The 15,397-nt window shown below is 45.1% G+C and overlaps 1 protein-coding gene across 1 annotated transcript in view; it reads right to left on the reverse strand.

Annotated features, from left to right (window-relative positions):
• NUDT12 (nudix hydrolase 12) overlaps positions 1-13,329 on the reverse strand; it is a 42,342-nt gene extending 29,013 nt beyond the window's left edge. Inside the window, exons 1-2 of the mRNA XM_069752489.1 lie at positions 13,259-13,329; positions 6,067-6,262 (exon numbers count right to left, since the gene is read on the reverse strand). Coding sequence (XP_069608590.1) covers positions 6,067-6,260 — 194 coding nt within the window. The 5' untranslated portion in view covers positions 6,261-6,262; positions 13,259-13,329. The remainder of the gene's footprint in view (positions 1-6,066; positions 6,263-13,258) is intronic.
• Between the last annotated feature and the right edge of the window lie 2,068 nt (positions 13,330-15,397).

Here is a 15,397-nt window from a genome sequence, read left to right on the forward strand (position 1 = left end):
AGTGATAGATGCAAATATCAGAGCTGCTGCTGGCAGACATCAAGTGATGCTACCTGCATGATAAACTTATATATTACTATACTAAGGCTATGTGAGCACATTGAGAATTTGCTTGCAGAGATTTCTGCATCTCTTGGCAGGAACAACGCTGCCGCAAAATGCGCGTTTTTGTATGCAATTTTGCATACATTTTTGTACAGCAATGAAGGCTTTTTTGAGCTAAATAAAGATATTTAATAAAAAGTTATGTCACACAAAATACTTAATAAGTAACATTTCCCACATGTTTACTTTACATCAGCACAATTTTGGAACCAAAATTTTTTTTTGTTGTTAAAAAAGGGTTAAAAGTTTATCAGCCATTTCTCATTTTTACAACACCATTTTTTTTTAGGGACTACATCACATTTTAAGTCACTTTGAGGGGGTCTATATGAAAGAAAATACCTAAGTGTGACACCATTCTAAAAACTGCACCCCTCAAGGTGCTAAAAACCACATTGAAGAAGTTTATTTACCGTTCAGGTGTTTCACAGGAATTTTTGGAATGTTTAAAAAAAAAAAATGAACATCTAACTTTTTTTCACAAAAAATGTAATTTAGCTCCAATTTGTTTTATTTTACCAAGGGTAACAGGAGAAATTCGACCCCAAAAATTGTTGTGCAATTTGTCCTGAGTATGCTGATACCCCATATGTGGGGGTAAACCACTGTTTGGGCGCATGGCAGAGCTCGGAAGGGAAGGAGCGCCGTTTGACTTTTCAATGCAAAATTGACTGGAATTGGTATAGGACACCAAGTCGCGTTTGGAGAGCCCCTGACGTGCCTAAACATTGAAACCCCCCACAAGTGACACAATTTTGGAAAGTAGACCCCATAAGTAACTTATCTAGGTGTGTGGTGAGCATTTTGAACCCCCAAGTGTTTCACTACAGTTTATAACGCAGAGCCATGAAAATAAAAATTCTTTTTTCCACAAAAATTATTTTTTAGCCGCCAGTTTTGTATTTTCTCAAGAGTAACAGGAGAAATTGAACCCCAAAAGTTGTTGTCCAATTTGTCCTAAGTACGCTGATACCCCATATGTGGGAGAAAACTACTGTTTGGGCCCATGGCAGAGCTTGGAAGGGAAGGAGCGCTGTTTGGAATGCAGACTTAGATGGAATGGTCTGCAGACATCACATTGCGTTTGCAGAGCCCCTGATGTACCTAAACAGTAGAAACCCCCAACAAGTGACCCCATATTGGAAAGTAGACCCCCCAAGGAACTTATCTAGATGTGTTGTGAGAACTTTGAACCCCCAAGTGTTTTACTACAGTTTATAATGCAGAGCCATGAAAATAAAAAATAATTTTTTTCCCTCAAAAATGATTTTTTAGCCTCCCCAATTTTTATTTTCCCAAGGGTAACCAGAGAAATTGGACGCCAAAAGTTGTTGTCCAATTTCTCCTGAGTACGCTGATACCCCATATGTTGGAGTAAACCCCTGTTTTGGCGCACGGGAGAGCTCGGAAGGGAGCCTAACCCTGACACACCCCTAACACTAATCCCAACCCTAATCCCAAATGTAAATGTAATCTAAACCCTAACTTTAGCCCCCACCCTAACCCTAACTTTAGCCCCAACCCCAACTGTAGCCCTAACCCTAACTGTAGCCCCAACCATAACTTTAGCCCCAACCCTAACTGTAGCCCCAACCTTAATCTCAACACTAACCCTAACTTTAGCCTTAACCCTAACTTTAGCTCTAACCTTAACTGTAGCCCCAACCCTAACTGTTGCCCCAACCCTAACTGTTGCCCCAACCCTAACTGTTGCCCCAACCCTAACTGTTGCCCCAACCCTAACTGTTGCCCCAACCCTAACTGTTGCCCCAACCCTAACTGTTGCCCCAACCCTAACTGTTGCCCCAACCCTAACTGTAGCCCCAACCCTAACTGTAGCCCCAACCCTAACTGTAGCCCCAACCCTAACTGTAGCCCCAACCCTAACTGTAGCCCCAACCCTAACTGTAGCCCCAAACCTAACTGTAGCCCCAAACCTAACCCTAACTGTAGCCCCAACCCTAACCGTAGCCCCAACGCTAACCATAGCCCCAACGCTAACCGTAGCCCCAACGCTAACTGTAGCCCCATCTCCAACTGTAGCCCTAATCCTAACTTTAGCTCCAACCCTAACCCTAACTTTAGCCCCAAACCTAACCCTAATGGGAAAATGGAAATAAATACATTTTTTAAATTTTATTATTTTTCCTTAACTAAGGGGGTGATGAATGGGGGTTTGATTTACTTTTATAGCGAGTTTTTTAGCGGATTTTTATGATTGGCAGCTGTCATACACTAAAAGACACTTTTTATTGAAAAAAATAGTTTTTGCGTCTCCATATTTAGAGAGCTATAATTTTTCCATATTTTGGTCCACGGAGTCATGTGAGGTCTTGTTTTTTGGGGGGGAGTTGACGTTTTTATTGGTACCATCTTCGGGCACGTGACATTTTTTGATCGCTTTTTATTACGATTTTTGTGAGACAAAATGAACAAAAACCAGCAATTCGTGAATTTCTTTTGGGGGGTGTTTATACCGTTCCACGTTTGATAAAATTGATAAAGCAGTTTTATTCTTCGGGTCAGTACGATTACAGCGATACCTCATTTATATCATGTTTTTATGTTTTGCCGCTTTTATACGATAAAATAGATTTTATTTAAAAAAAATAATTATTTTGCATCGCTTTATTCTGAGGACTATAACTTTTTATTTTTTTGCTGATGATGCTGTATGGCGGCTCGTTTTTTTGCGGGAGAAGATGACATTTTCAGCGGTTCCATGGTTATTTATATCAGTCTTTTTGATCGTGTTATTCGACTTTTTGTTTGGCGGAATGATAAAGCGTTGTTTTTTGCCTCTTTTTTTTACGGTGATCACTGAAGGGGTTAACTAGTGGGACAATTTTATAGGTCGGGTCTTTACGGACGTGGAGATACTAAATATGTGTACTTTTATTGTTTTTTTTATTTAGACAAAGAAATGTATTTATTGGAACAATATATATATATATTTTTTTATTTAGGATTTTTTTTTTTACACTTGTAAATATTTTTTTTTACTTCTTTACATTGCCCCAGGGGGGGAACATCACATTATAGTGACAGATCGCTGATCTGACACTTTGCAATGCACTGTGTCAGATCAGCAATCTGATAGGCAGTGCAGGGAGGCTTCCCGGCGCCTGCTCTGAGCAGGCGCTTGGTAGCCACCTCCCTGCAGGACTCGGAAGGAGCCCCGCGGCCATTTTGGATCCGGGCCTGCAGGGAGAAGGTAGGAGACCCTCGGAGCAATGCGATCACAGTACGTCTAAGATCAGGGAGGGGTTAATCTTTATTTTAAGTTTGTGTTATTGAGATTCTCGTGCCCTACGGCGGGGTTGGTGTATGTGGTGCTCTGATTAGATATTCCTAATGCAGACTGCTGACAGGTCACGAGAATCTCATTAACACAGACCGAAAATACAGATTAAACAACAACAACTGCAAGATGGATTTCATCAACCGAGGTATCATTTTATTCAGTATAACGGTGCCAACCCGACACTGTCTGTAGGTTACTGTGCACAATGCTGCTAACAGGTTCCCTTTAAGGACCATCCTGATGGCGTTCACCAAGTCCTTACTCTGTTTTTGATCAAAATCCTAATTTTAGTCAAATAAATAGTCTTGTAGTTCCCTGCACAGTGGATAGCTGGAAGGGCTGCTGTGCGGAAAAAAATTCAAACCTCAAGCAATTAGGAATCATGATGGTATATCCAAGCATTATGCCATCACTTTTGGAAAAGAAAATCTAAAGTTATACAAATTGAATAGTATGTTCGAGGCTTACACGTCTATGGAGGGATTGTGGTACATAAAACACAGCTACAGTCATTCTATAGGATTTTAGAGCTACATGAGGTTTTAGCACAGTTAAATATTAACATTAGCCATATGTAATTTCATGCAAGCAGGGGTCAAACTGGTGATAAGTCATGCCTTTATATACTAACTAGGGAAGGGGGCAGGCCGGTGTTCTGCGAGGGCTTCTATGCTGCTAACGAAGCACAAGGGAGTAATTACTTGGGAATTGGGGCAACTCCTGAGGAAAAGCGGGTGTCAGGAGAATAAGCTACACACTTTTACTGTTGTAGTGAATGTGTGTATAAATCATATGTGACGTGTAATGTCAGATGCACAGATCTCCACGTGCAGTGCATTTAGTGGACTGCACTGGCCTGATGTACAAAGAATTTGGACTTTCATTGGAATGGACGGGTGCAATATTTCACTGTAAGACCAGATGTCTCTTTGTAGTTAAGAGTACCGTATATACTCGAGTATAAGCCAAGATTTTCAGACCAAATTTTTGGGCTGAAAGTGCCCCTCTCGGCTTATACTCGAGTCAAGGTGGGTGGCAGGGTCTGCGGGTGAGGGGGAGAGTGCGCTGAGGCATACTTACCTGCTTTCTGCGATCCTGGCGCTCCCCCTGCCGTCCCACAGTCTTCGGTGCTGCAGTTCTTCCACTGTTCAGCGGTCACGTGGGACCGCTCATTAGAGAAATGAATAAGCGGCTCCACCTCCCATAGGGGTGGAGCCACATATTCATTTCTCTAATCAGCGGTAACGGTGACCGCTGATAGAGGAAGAAGCTGCGGCACCGAAGACAGCTGTCCGGGGGAAGGAGCAGGACGCCAGGACCAGGTAAGTATCGCATAGCCACCTGTCCACGTTCCAGCCGCCGGGCGCCGCTCCATCTTCCCGGCGTCTATCTGCCTGATCAGTCAGAGCGGAGAGACGCCGGGACCGGACGCTGGGAGCTGCAAGCAAGAAAGGTGAGTATGGCATTTTATTTTTTATTGCAGCAGCAGCGGCACAGATTTATGTGGAGCATCTATGGGGAAATACGAACGGTGCAGAGCACTATATGGGGCACAGCTATGGGGCAATAATGAACGGTGCAGAGCACTATATGGGGCACAGATATGGGGAAATATGAACGGTGCAGAGCACTATATGGCACAGCTATGGGGAAATATGAACGGTGCAGAGCACTATATGGCACAGCTATGGGGCAAGAATGAACGGTGCAGAGCACTATATGGCACAGCTATGGGGCAAAAGTGAACGGTGCAGAGCACTATATGGCACATCTATGGGGCAAAAATGAACGGTGCAGAGCACTATATGGCACAGCTATGGGGCAATATGAACGGTGCAGTGCACTATGTGGCACAGCTATGGGGAAATATGAACGGTGCAGAGCACTATATGGCACAGCTATGGGGCAATATGAACGGTGCAGAGCACTATATGGCACAGCTATGGGGCAATAATGAACAGTGCAGAGCATTATATGGCACAGCTATGGGGCAAGAATGATCTATTTTTATTTTTGAAATTCACCGGTAAATGCTGCATTACCACCCTAGGCTTATACTCGAGTCAATAAGTTTTCCCAGTTTTTTGTGGCAAAATTAGGGGGGTCGGCTTATACTCGGGTCGGCTTATACTCGAGTATATACGGTATATTGAAAAAAAAAATCTTCAGACAATATAACTGAATACCCAGCCTTCTTTTTTTTCTCCCTGCAGCCCCCTTCATCTTCTTCTCTTCTACTCCATAGTAGTTCTACACGTGGTACCGCCGTGTACTTTCCTACAGCATCAGTTTAGAGAACATTTTCTCAAGGATCTTTAATTACTTTTCAATATTCGCTTTACTGTCTCTTTTATTACAGAGCAGCAGATAACAGTTTTAACTACATCTCAAGACTCTAAATTGCCTACATTTGTGTAGAGGACACAGATAAGTAAGGCTTAGTCATTTTAGCTGTGAAATTCATACTCTGATATAATTGAAATATGTCACACTTGGTGTCGTGGAGCACCGATGCTGAGATCTTCTAATGTAAACTATTCAGTGTAAATTAGGGCTGTGGAGCTGCAAGATGGAAAGTAGAATAGACTGATTTTCTTCTCTAATTGTATTAAGAAGCCGGCATGAAGCAAATATAAAAGAAAGATATGTGTAATTACCCTTTCTCCAAAAGCATCTTCACTACATCAAAGTGGCCATTCCTGGCTGCGTACATAAGAGCACTCCATCCATTTGCAGCGGTTTCATTAATGATGGAGGATGAATGACTGAGAAGAGCAAACAGCTTAGTAGTATCGCCCAGAGCACAGAAGTTGTGCAGCTGAGAAACCATTTCTTTCCTGGGATTTTGCATTTCTGAAACACATTGAAATAGAGGCATTAAAATGGAGGACAATGTATCCCTTATATTTGTAGTACAGATCACCCATACACAATATAAGACAAGGCACATAATATTGTTAAATGGGATGTCACAACCCAAGTTGTCCATAGATGAGGGCAATATGAATTAACCCCTTAGTGACAGAGCCAATTTGGTACTTAATGACGAGGCCAATTTTTACAATTCTGACCACTGTCACTTTATGAGGTTATAACTCTGGAACGCTTCAACGGATCCCGCTGATTCTGAGATTGTTTTTTTGTGACATATTGTACTGCATGTTAGTGGTAACATTTCTTCGATATTACTTGCGATTATTTATGAAAAAGACGGAAATATGGCGAAAATTTTTAAAATTTAGCAATTTTCAAACTTTGTATTTTTATGTCCTTAAATCAGAGAGATATGTCACGAAAAATAGTTAATAAATAACATTTCCCACATGTCTACTTTAAATCAGCACAATTTTGGAAACAAAATTTTTTTTTGTTAGGGAGTTATAAGGGTTAAAAGTTGACCAGCAATTTCTCATTTTTACAACACCATTTTTTTTTTTAGGGACCACATCACATTTGAAGTCATTTTGAGGGGTCTATATGATAGAAAATAACCAAGTGTGACACCATTCTAAAAACTGCACCCCTCAAGGTGCTCAAAACCATATTCAAGAAGTTTATTAACCCTTTTACGTGCTTCACAGGAACTGAAACAATGTGGAAGGAAAAAATGAACATTTAACTTTTTTTTGCAAACATTTTAATTCAGAACCATTTTTTTTATTTTCACATGTGTAAAAACAGAAATGTAACCATAAATTTTGTTATGCAATTTCTCCTGAACACGCCAATACCCCATATGTGGGGGTAAACCACTTTTTGGGCGTACCGCAGAGCTTGGAACTTATTTAGATGTGTGGTGAGAACTTTAAACCCCCAGGTGCTTCACAGAAGTTTGTAACGTAGAGCCGTGAAAATAAAAAAATCGCATTTGTTTACACAAAAATGATCTTTTCGCCCACAAATTCTTATTTTCACAAGGGTAACAGGAGAAATTAGACCACAAAAGTTGTTGTGCAATTTCTCCTGAATACGTCGATACCCCATATGTGGGGGTAAACCACTTTTTGGGCGCACCGCAGAGCTTGGAAGTGAAGGAGCGCCTTTTTACTTTTTCAATGCAGAATTGGCTGGAATTGAGATCGGACGCCATGTTGCGTTTGGAGAGCCCCTGATGTGCCTAAACAGTGGAAACCCCCCACAAGTGACCCCATTTTGTAAACTAGACCCCTTAAGGAACTTATTTAGATGTGTGGTGAGAACTTTAAACCCCCAGGTGCTTCACAGAAGTTTGTAACGTAGAGCCGTGAAAATAAAAAAAAAAAAAATCGCATTTTTTCTACAAAAATGATCTTTTTGCCCCCAAATTTTTATTTTCACAAGGGTAACCGGAGAAATTAGACCACAAAAGTTGTGCAATTTCTCCTGAGTATGTCAATACCCCCCATGGAACTTATCTAGATGTGTGGTGAGAACTTTGAATGCCCAAGTGCTTCACAGAAGTTTAGAATGCAGAGTTGTGAAAATAAAAAATATTTTTTTTTCCACAAAAAAGATATTGTAGCCCCCAAATTTTTATTTTCACAAGAGTAACAGGAGAAATTGGACAGCAATAGTTGTTGTCCAATTTATCCCGAGTACGCTGATGCCCCATATGTGGGGGTAACCCACTGTTTGAGCGCACGGCAGAGCTCAGAAGGGAGGGAGCACCATTTGATTTTTTGAGCGCAAAATTGGCTGTCGTGTTTGGAGACCCCCTGATGTACCTAAACAGTGGAAACCCCCCAATTCTAACTCCAACCCTAACCCCAACACACCCCTAACCCTAATCCCAACCCGATCCATAATCCTAATCACAACCCTAACGATAATCACAACCCTTAGCCCAAAACAACCCTAATGTCAACCCTAACCATAACCCTAATCAAAACCCTAAATCCAACACACCCCTAATCCTAATCTCAACCCTAACCTCAAACCTAACCCTAATCCCAACCCTAACCTTAACCCTAATCCCAAACCTATCCCTAATTCCAAGCGTAACCCTAATGCCAACCCTAATCCAAACCCTAACCCCAACTCTAAAGTTAGGGCTAAGGTTGCGGCTAAAGTTAGGGTTAGCCGCAACCCTAGCCCTAACTTTAGCCCCAACCCTAGCCCTAACCCTAAATTTAGCCCCAACCCTAACTTTAGCTCCAACCCTAACCCTAGCCCTAACTTTAGCCCCAACCCTAGCCCTAAGGCTACTTTCACACTTGCGTCTTTTGGCATCCGTCGCAATCCATCGTTTTGGACAAAAAATGGATCCTGCAAATGTGCCCGCAGGATGCGTTTTTTGCCCATAGACTTGTATTGCCGACGGATCGCGACGTGCACTGGATCAGTTGTGTTTTGGTGGACCGTTGGCACAAAAAATCGTTCAATGTAACTTTTTTTGTACGTCGCGTCCGCCATTTCCGACCGCGCATGAGTGGCCGTAACTCCGCCCCTTCCTACCCAGGACATAGATTGGGCAGCGGATGCGTTGAAAAACTGCATCCGCTGCCCACGTTGTGCACAATTTTCACAACGTGCATCGGTATGTCGGGCCGACGAATTGCGACGCCCCGTACCGACGCAAGTGTGAAAGAAGCCTAACCCTATATATAGCCCCAACCCTAAATTTAGCCCTAACCCTAGCCCCAACTGCTTTCTTCTGCCGGCCGGCAGATGGCAACAGATGGCGAGCGCACTGCGCATGCGCCCGCCATTTTGTTTCCAAAGAAGACGCCGGCGGGCAGGAGAGGACGCAGGAGGACCCAGGGACACCGGTAAGTATAATAGGGTCCCCGAATCCCCCTATTTCTCTGTCCTCTGATGTGCGATCACATCAGAGGACAGAGAATTACACACTTTTTTTTTTTGCGATCGGTATAACCGACCCCGATCATGTTCTTCGGGGTCTCGGCTACCCCCGGCAGCCGAGACCCCAAAGATCCTCCCGGTGCCGGCCAGCGGGCGCATGTCATTTTTTTTGCCGGAAAAAGATGGCGGCGCCCATCGGGAGCCACGAGGAGCACCGGGGGAGACAGGTGAGTATTGGGGAGCTATCTGGGACCCCATTTCTCTGTCCTCTGATGTGCGATCACATCGGAGGACAGAGAAATTAAAAGGGAAATCGCGTTTTTTTTGCGATCGCCGGTAAACGGTTAATTACCGGCGATCGCAAAAGCGGGGTCGGTAAAATCCCCCCCCCCCCCCGAATCATGTTCTCTGGTAGCCGAGACCTTGGAGAAAACTCGGACTCTGGGGGGCGCTATTTACTTTTTCCACAGCGCCGTTAATTAACGGCGCTGTGGTTTAAGTACCCTTAACTGCCGCCGTTGAAAGGCGTATCGTTACGTTATGGATACCGTGTCTGGAGGCAGTGCCCCTCACCCCGAACACCAGCGCTTTCAGCTTGTGGGTGCTACATCCTGATGTGCGGCCATTGCCCCACCATTACAGCACTCTAATTAAGCTCTATTTTACCTCCATTCTCTATAACGCAAGCTGTGGCGGCGCTTTTTGCACATTCTGTGCATCCCTGCTCTTTCTGAACCCAGCCCTACGGGCTTCTAACGGCACGTGACTGATGAAAGTCCTTATGGACTGAAACGTTTCAAGTGCTACAAATAAATCAAATCTATCGCCGCTTAATTGAGTGCTAGACTTCTTTATATTTATAGCTTCCCTTCATGACACAGATACTGCTGCCACTTATTATAACACCACAATTCCAATAACACTTGATTCGGCCGCCCCCCTCACGCATAGCAAAATTCCTACAATCAACAGGCAGACCTGGCTGACCAAGAACTGAGACGGGCTTCCAGGGTCACTGAGCGGAAATGGAAGAGATCCCACTCTGCCGAGCACTTCATCGCATACAAGCAGTCCCTTTCCAGCTTCATGTCCACACTCACTGCCGCCAAACAAACTTACTTCTCATCTCTCATATCCTCCCTGTCTCCCAACACTAAACAGCTTTTCAACACTTTCAATTCTCTACTCTATCCCCCAGCACCTCCTCCCTCTCCTCTCATTTCTGCTGAAGACTTTGCCTCCTTCTTTAAAGGGAACCTGTCAGCCCCAAAATCGAAGATGAGCTAAGTCCACTGGCATCAGCGGCTTATCTACAGCATTCTGTAATGCTGTAGATAAGCCCCCGATGTATCCTGAAAGATGAGAAAAAGAGGTTAGATTATACTCACCTGGGGGGCGGTCCGATGGGTGTTGCGGTCTGGGTCCGGGGCCTCCTATCTTCATAGGATGGCATCCTCTTCTTGTCTTCATATTGCGGCTTGGCGCAGGCGTACTGTGCACTGTTGAGGGCAAAGTACTGCAGTGTGCAGGTGCCGGGTCTCTGACCTTTTCCGGCGCCTGCGCACTGCAGTACTTTGCTCTGCCCTCAACAGGGCAAAGTATGCCTGTGCCGGAGCCGCAGCGTGAATACAAGAGGACATCATCGTAAGAAGATGGGAGGCCCCGGACCGGACCGCGACGCCCACCGGACAGGACCGCCCTGCCAGGTGAGTATAATCTAACCTCTTTTTCTAATTTTTCAGGATACATCGGGGGCTTATCTACAGCATTACAGAATGCTGTAAATAAGCCCCTGATGCCGGTAGGCTTAGCTCATCTTTGATTTTGGGGGTGACAGGTTCCCTTTAAGCAGCAAATCGATACGAGTAGAGAAAGCTTTGGCCCCCTGACCCCAATGCCGCACTTCGCTTCTCAGTCCTGTTCCTCCAAAACCAGCTTCTTCAGCATGACAGAAGATCAGCTCTCCACCCTCCTGTCAAGATCACATCTCACCACTTGCATGCTTGACCCGCTCCCGTCCCACCTCGTCCTTAACCTCGCCAGTCTTCATCCCAACCCTAACACACCTCTTCAATCTCTCACTTACAAATGGTGTCTTCCCCTCATCCTTCAAGCATGCCTCGATCACACCCATCCTCAAAAAGCCCTCCCTCGACCCATCCTCTGTATCTAGCTATCGCCCGATCTCTCTTCTCCCTTATGCTTCAAAACTACTGGAACAGCATGTTCATCTTGAACTGTCCTCCCACCTCTCTTCCTGCTCCCTCTTTGAACGCTTACAATCTGGCTCCCGACAGCATCACTCAACTGAAACTGCCCTAACTAAAGTCACCAATGACCTACTAACCACCAAGAGCAAGCGACACTACTCTGTCCTCCTTCTCCTGGACCTGTCTTCTGCCTTCGACACTGTCGACCATTCCCTCCTGAAACAGATTCTCTCAGCTCTTGGCATCAGACTTGGCCCTACCCTGGATCTCATCATATCTAACAGACCGAACATTCAGTGTCTTCCTCTCCCACACCACCTCCTCACCTCACCCCGTCTGTCGGTGTTCTCCAAGGCTCAGTCCTAGAGTCCCTGCTCTTCCCCATCTACACCTTTGGCCTGGGACAGCTCGTCGAATAACACAGTTTACAGTATCATCTCTACGCCGACGAGACGCAGATCTACCTCTCCGAACCTGACCTCACTTCCTTACTAACCAAAATCCCGCAATGTCTGTCTGCTATTTCAGATTTCTTTTCTACTCGCTTTCTAAAACTGAACATGGACAAAACTGAATTCATCATCTTTCCCCCTTATCACTATGCCCCTCCACGAGACCTATCCATCATTGTCAATGGCTGCTCACTTTCCCCAGTCCCACACGCTCGGTGCCTCGGGATGATCCTTGACTCTGCCCTCTCTTTCAAGCCACATATCCAAGCCCTTGCCTCCTCCTGGATCCGTGCGCTCCTTGACCATGAAACCACAAAACACTAGTGCACGTCCTTATCATCTCCCGCCTCGACTACTGCAACCTCCTACTCTCTGGCCTCCCCTCTAGCACTCTGGCACCACTCCAATCCAACCTACACTCTGCTGCCCGATTAATCCCATACTCTGGAACTCTCTACCTCAACACATCAGACTCTCGCCTACCATGGAAACCTTCAAAAAGAACCTGAAGACTCACCTCTTCCGACAAGTCTACAACCTGCAGTGATACTCAACCTACTGAACCGCCGCACAACCAGCTCTACCCTCTCCTAGTGTATCCTCACCCATCCCGTGTAGACTGTGAGCCCTCACAGGCAGGGTCCTCCCTCCCTCTGTACTTGTGTGTGCCTTGTTTTACTCATGTTAACTCACGTGTAAAGCGCCATGGAATAAATGTTGCTATAAAAATGAATAATAATAATAATTAGATGGCCTGTATTATATTACGCTATACTTTACATGGGCTGTATTATATTACACTTTATATATATTACATGAGCTGTATTATATTACACGTTATATATATTACATGTTACATATATTACATTTTATTAGATAGGTTGTATTATATTACACGTTATATCTATTACATGCCATATATTATATTACATGTTACATATATTCCTGGGCTGTACTGTATTACATGTTACATGGGCTGTATTATATTAAATGGCCTGTATTATATGACACATTATATATATTACATGAGCTGTATTATGTTACATGTGCTGTGTTGTATTATACTTTACATATATGTCACGTGTATGTGTGTGTATATATATATATATATATATATATACACTGGGTGGACACAGAAAGAAAAGGGCCCCTGTACAAGTATAATATATGGCACCTTTTCAGAGCAAGAACTCCTAAGATTGCTATGTGTTACATGCACCACGATTATAGTCCTTCCATGTAATCTGTTTACATTGTCAGGTTAGCTTACTGGGAAGAACCACAACTCCCAGGAGGCCTGAGAGGCTTGTCCTGCTATCTGTGCAGTGCCTGCCGTCTCCCTTTCGGGGTCCCTACATAATAAGTGGGCCTGCCGTGGTGCCAGGTTCCGGGAGGTTTGCTGATACCTGAGCGTTGGAGGCAGCGGGCAAAGTGAAAGTGGCTGCAGGAGAATCACTGGGAAATCCTTCACTTCCTGCTACCGTACATCTCCTAATAGCCGCGTCCTGAGCCTACATATGAGCGGAGCAGAGCTGACTGCCGGATAAGGACACAGGCAAATCTCATACATAGTGATGGAATCTGTCACCTCATTTTGCCCTATAAACTGCGCCCACCGCCTTTAGGGGCTTATCTACAGCATTCTGTAATGCATTCTGTAATGCTGTAGATTAGCCACCGATGTAACCTAAAAGGTAAGAAAAACAAGTTAGATTATACTCACCTGGGCGGTCTGGTGCGGTCCGGGTCCGATGGGAGTCGCGGTCCGGGTCCGGCGCCTCCCATCTTCATACGACGTCATCCTCCTTGCTTCTGTCGCGGATCCTGTGCAGGTGTACTGATTTGCCCTGTTGAGGGCAGCGTAAAGTACTGCAGTGCGCTGGGCCTCTCTGACCTTTCCCAGCGCCTGCGCACTGCAGTACTTTGCGCTGTCCTCAACAGGGCAGATAATGTACGCCGGCACAGGAGTTGAGACAGGAAGCAAGGAAGAGGACGTCATCGCATGAAGACGGGAGGTGCCGGACCCGGACCGCACCAGACCACCCCTGGGTGAGTATAATCTAACTTGTTTTTATTATCTTTCAGGATACATCGGGGGCTTATCTACAGCATTCCAGAATGTTGTAGATAAGCCCCTAATGGCGGTGGCCACAGCTTATAGGGCCAAAATGAGGTGACAGATTAAGGCCGTCTGCTTTTGGTCACCTGAATGTTTCATTGTTCTGTCAATGTAATCAAGTTAAATAGAATTGAGGGAAAAGAATCCCAGGACCCTGATTTAGCAGCCACTTCGGTAGCCCTAGTCCGTGGTCGCTGGACCAGGGTAGCCTCCTTCTACTGCCAGGGTCACACTTGCGAGTGTGATGCGAGAAACATGCGCATCAATACCTGGCACTGCCGCCGGCACTCGGGACCAGAGCATGTGGCTGCATAGAAATACTGTACATGCAGCCGCACACTCTGGTCCCAAGAGCCGGCAGCAGTGTTGGGTATTGAGGCGAGAGACTCACACGGGTTTCTCGCATCACACTCGCAAGTGTGACCCCGGCCTACCTGCGACATTCATGTCACAGCAGCACCATAGCTATCTGCTATATAAAGCTGAATGTGTGTGTGTGTGTGTGTATGTGTGTGTGTGTGTGTGTGTGTATGTCCAGGATTGGCATCTGCACCGTCGCAGCTACAGCCACAAAATTTTGCACAGTCACACGTCTGGACCCCGAGAGCGTCATAGGCTACGTTGTGAGGTGAAATTTTAACCCCGCGCGTTCCAATTCACCAAACAATTTTGCCCCTATCTACATAATGGGGAAAAAAGTGAAAGGAAAAGTGTTGGAAGCGTCGCAGCTACAGCAACAAAATTTTGCACAGTCACACGTCTGGACCCTGAGAGCGTCATAGGCTACGTTGTGAGGTGAAATTTTAACCCCGCGCTTTCCAATTCACCAAACAATTTTGCCCCTATCTACATAATGGGGAAAAAGTGAAATGAAAAGTGTTGGAGGCAAATTGACAGCTGCCAGATGTGAACAAGGGGGACTTAAAGAATGAGAGCGATGGCGCCAAAGAGTATATACCGATCAGTTGCTAAGGTGGGGCCCCGACATGAGATACTCACCACACATTGGGATATGAACACACACACAAAATGCGCCAAACACTACCACGTGCTTGAACACATATACCACCCTCAGCACACATTTCACCACACATACACCAACCTCGCCATATAAAAGTCGAAACACAAAAGTCGCCGCTCAAAACTCACCACGCGCAAAACTCGCCACATGCAAAAACTAGGCTCACGCAAAACTCGCCACAAGTGCAAAACTCACCTCATGGAAAACTCGCCACACGCAAAACTTGCACACGCGGAAAAATTGCCACATGCACAAAATTTGCAACACATGCAAAAGTTGCCTCACACAAAACTTGCACATACTCAAAAGGCACCAGACATAAAACTCACCACGCACAAAACTCGCCATGCGCAAAACTTGCTGCACACAACTTGCTACACTAACCGGTCACATGCAACTCGACAC

Source organism: Ranitomeya imitator, chromosome 1 (genome assembly GCF_032444005.1).
Source record: "Ranitomeya imitator isolate aRanImi1 chromosome 1, aRanImi1.pri, whole genome shotgun sequence".
NCBI classification, from domain to species: domain Eukaryota; kingdom Metazoa; phylum Chordata; class Amphibia; order Anura; family Dendrobatidae; genus Ranitomeya; species Ranitomeya imitator.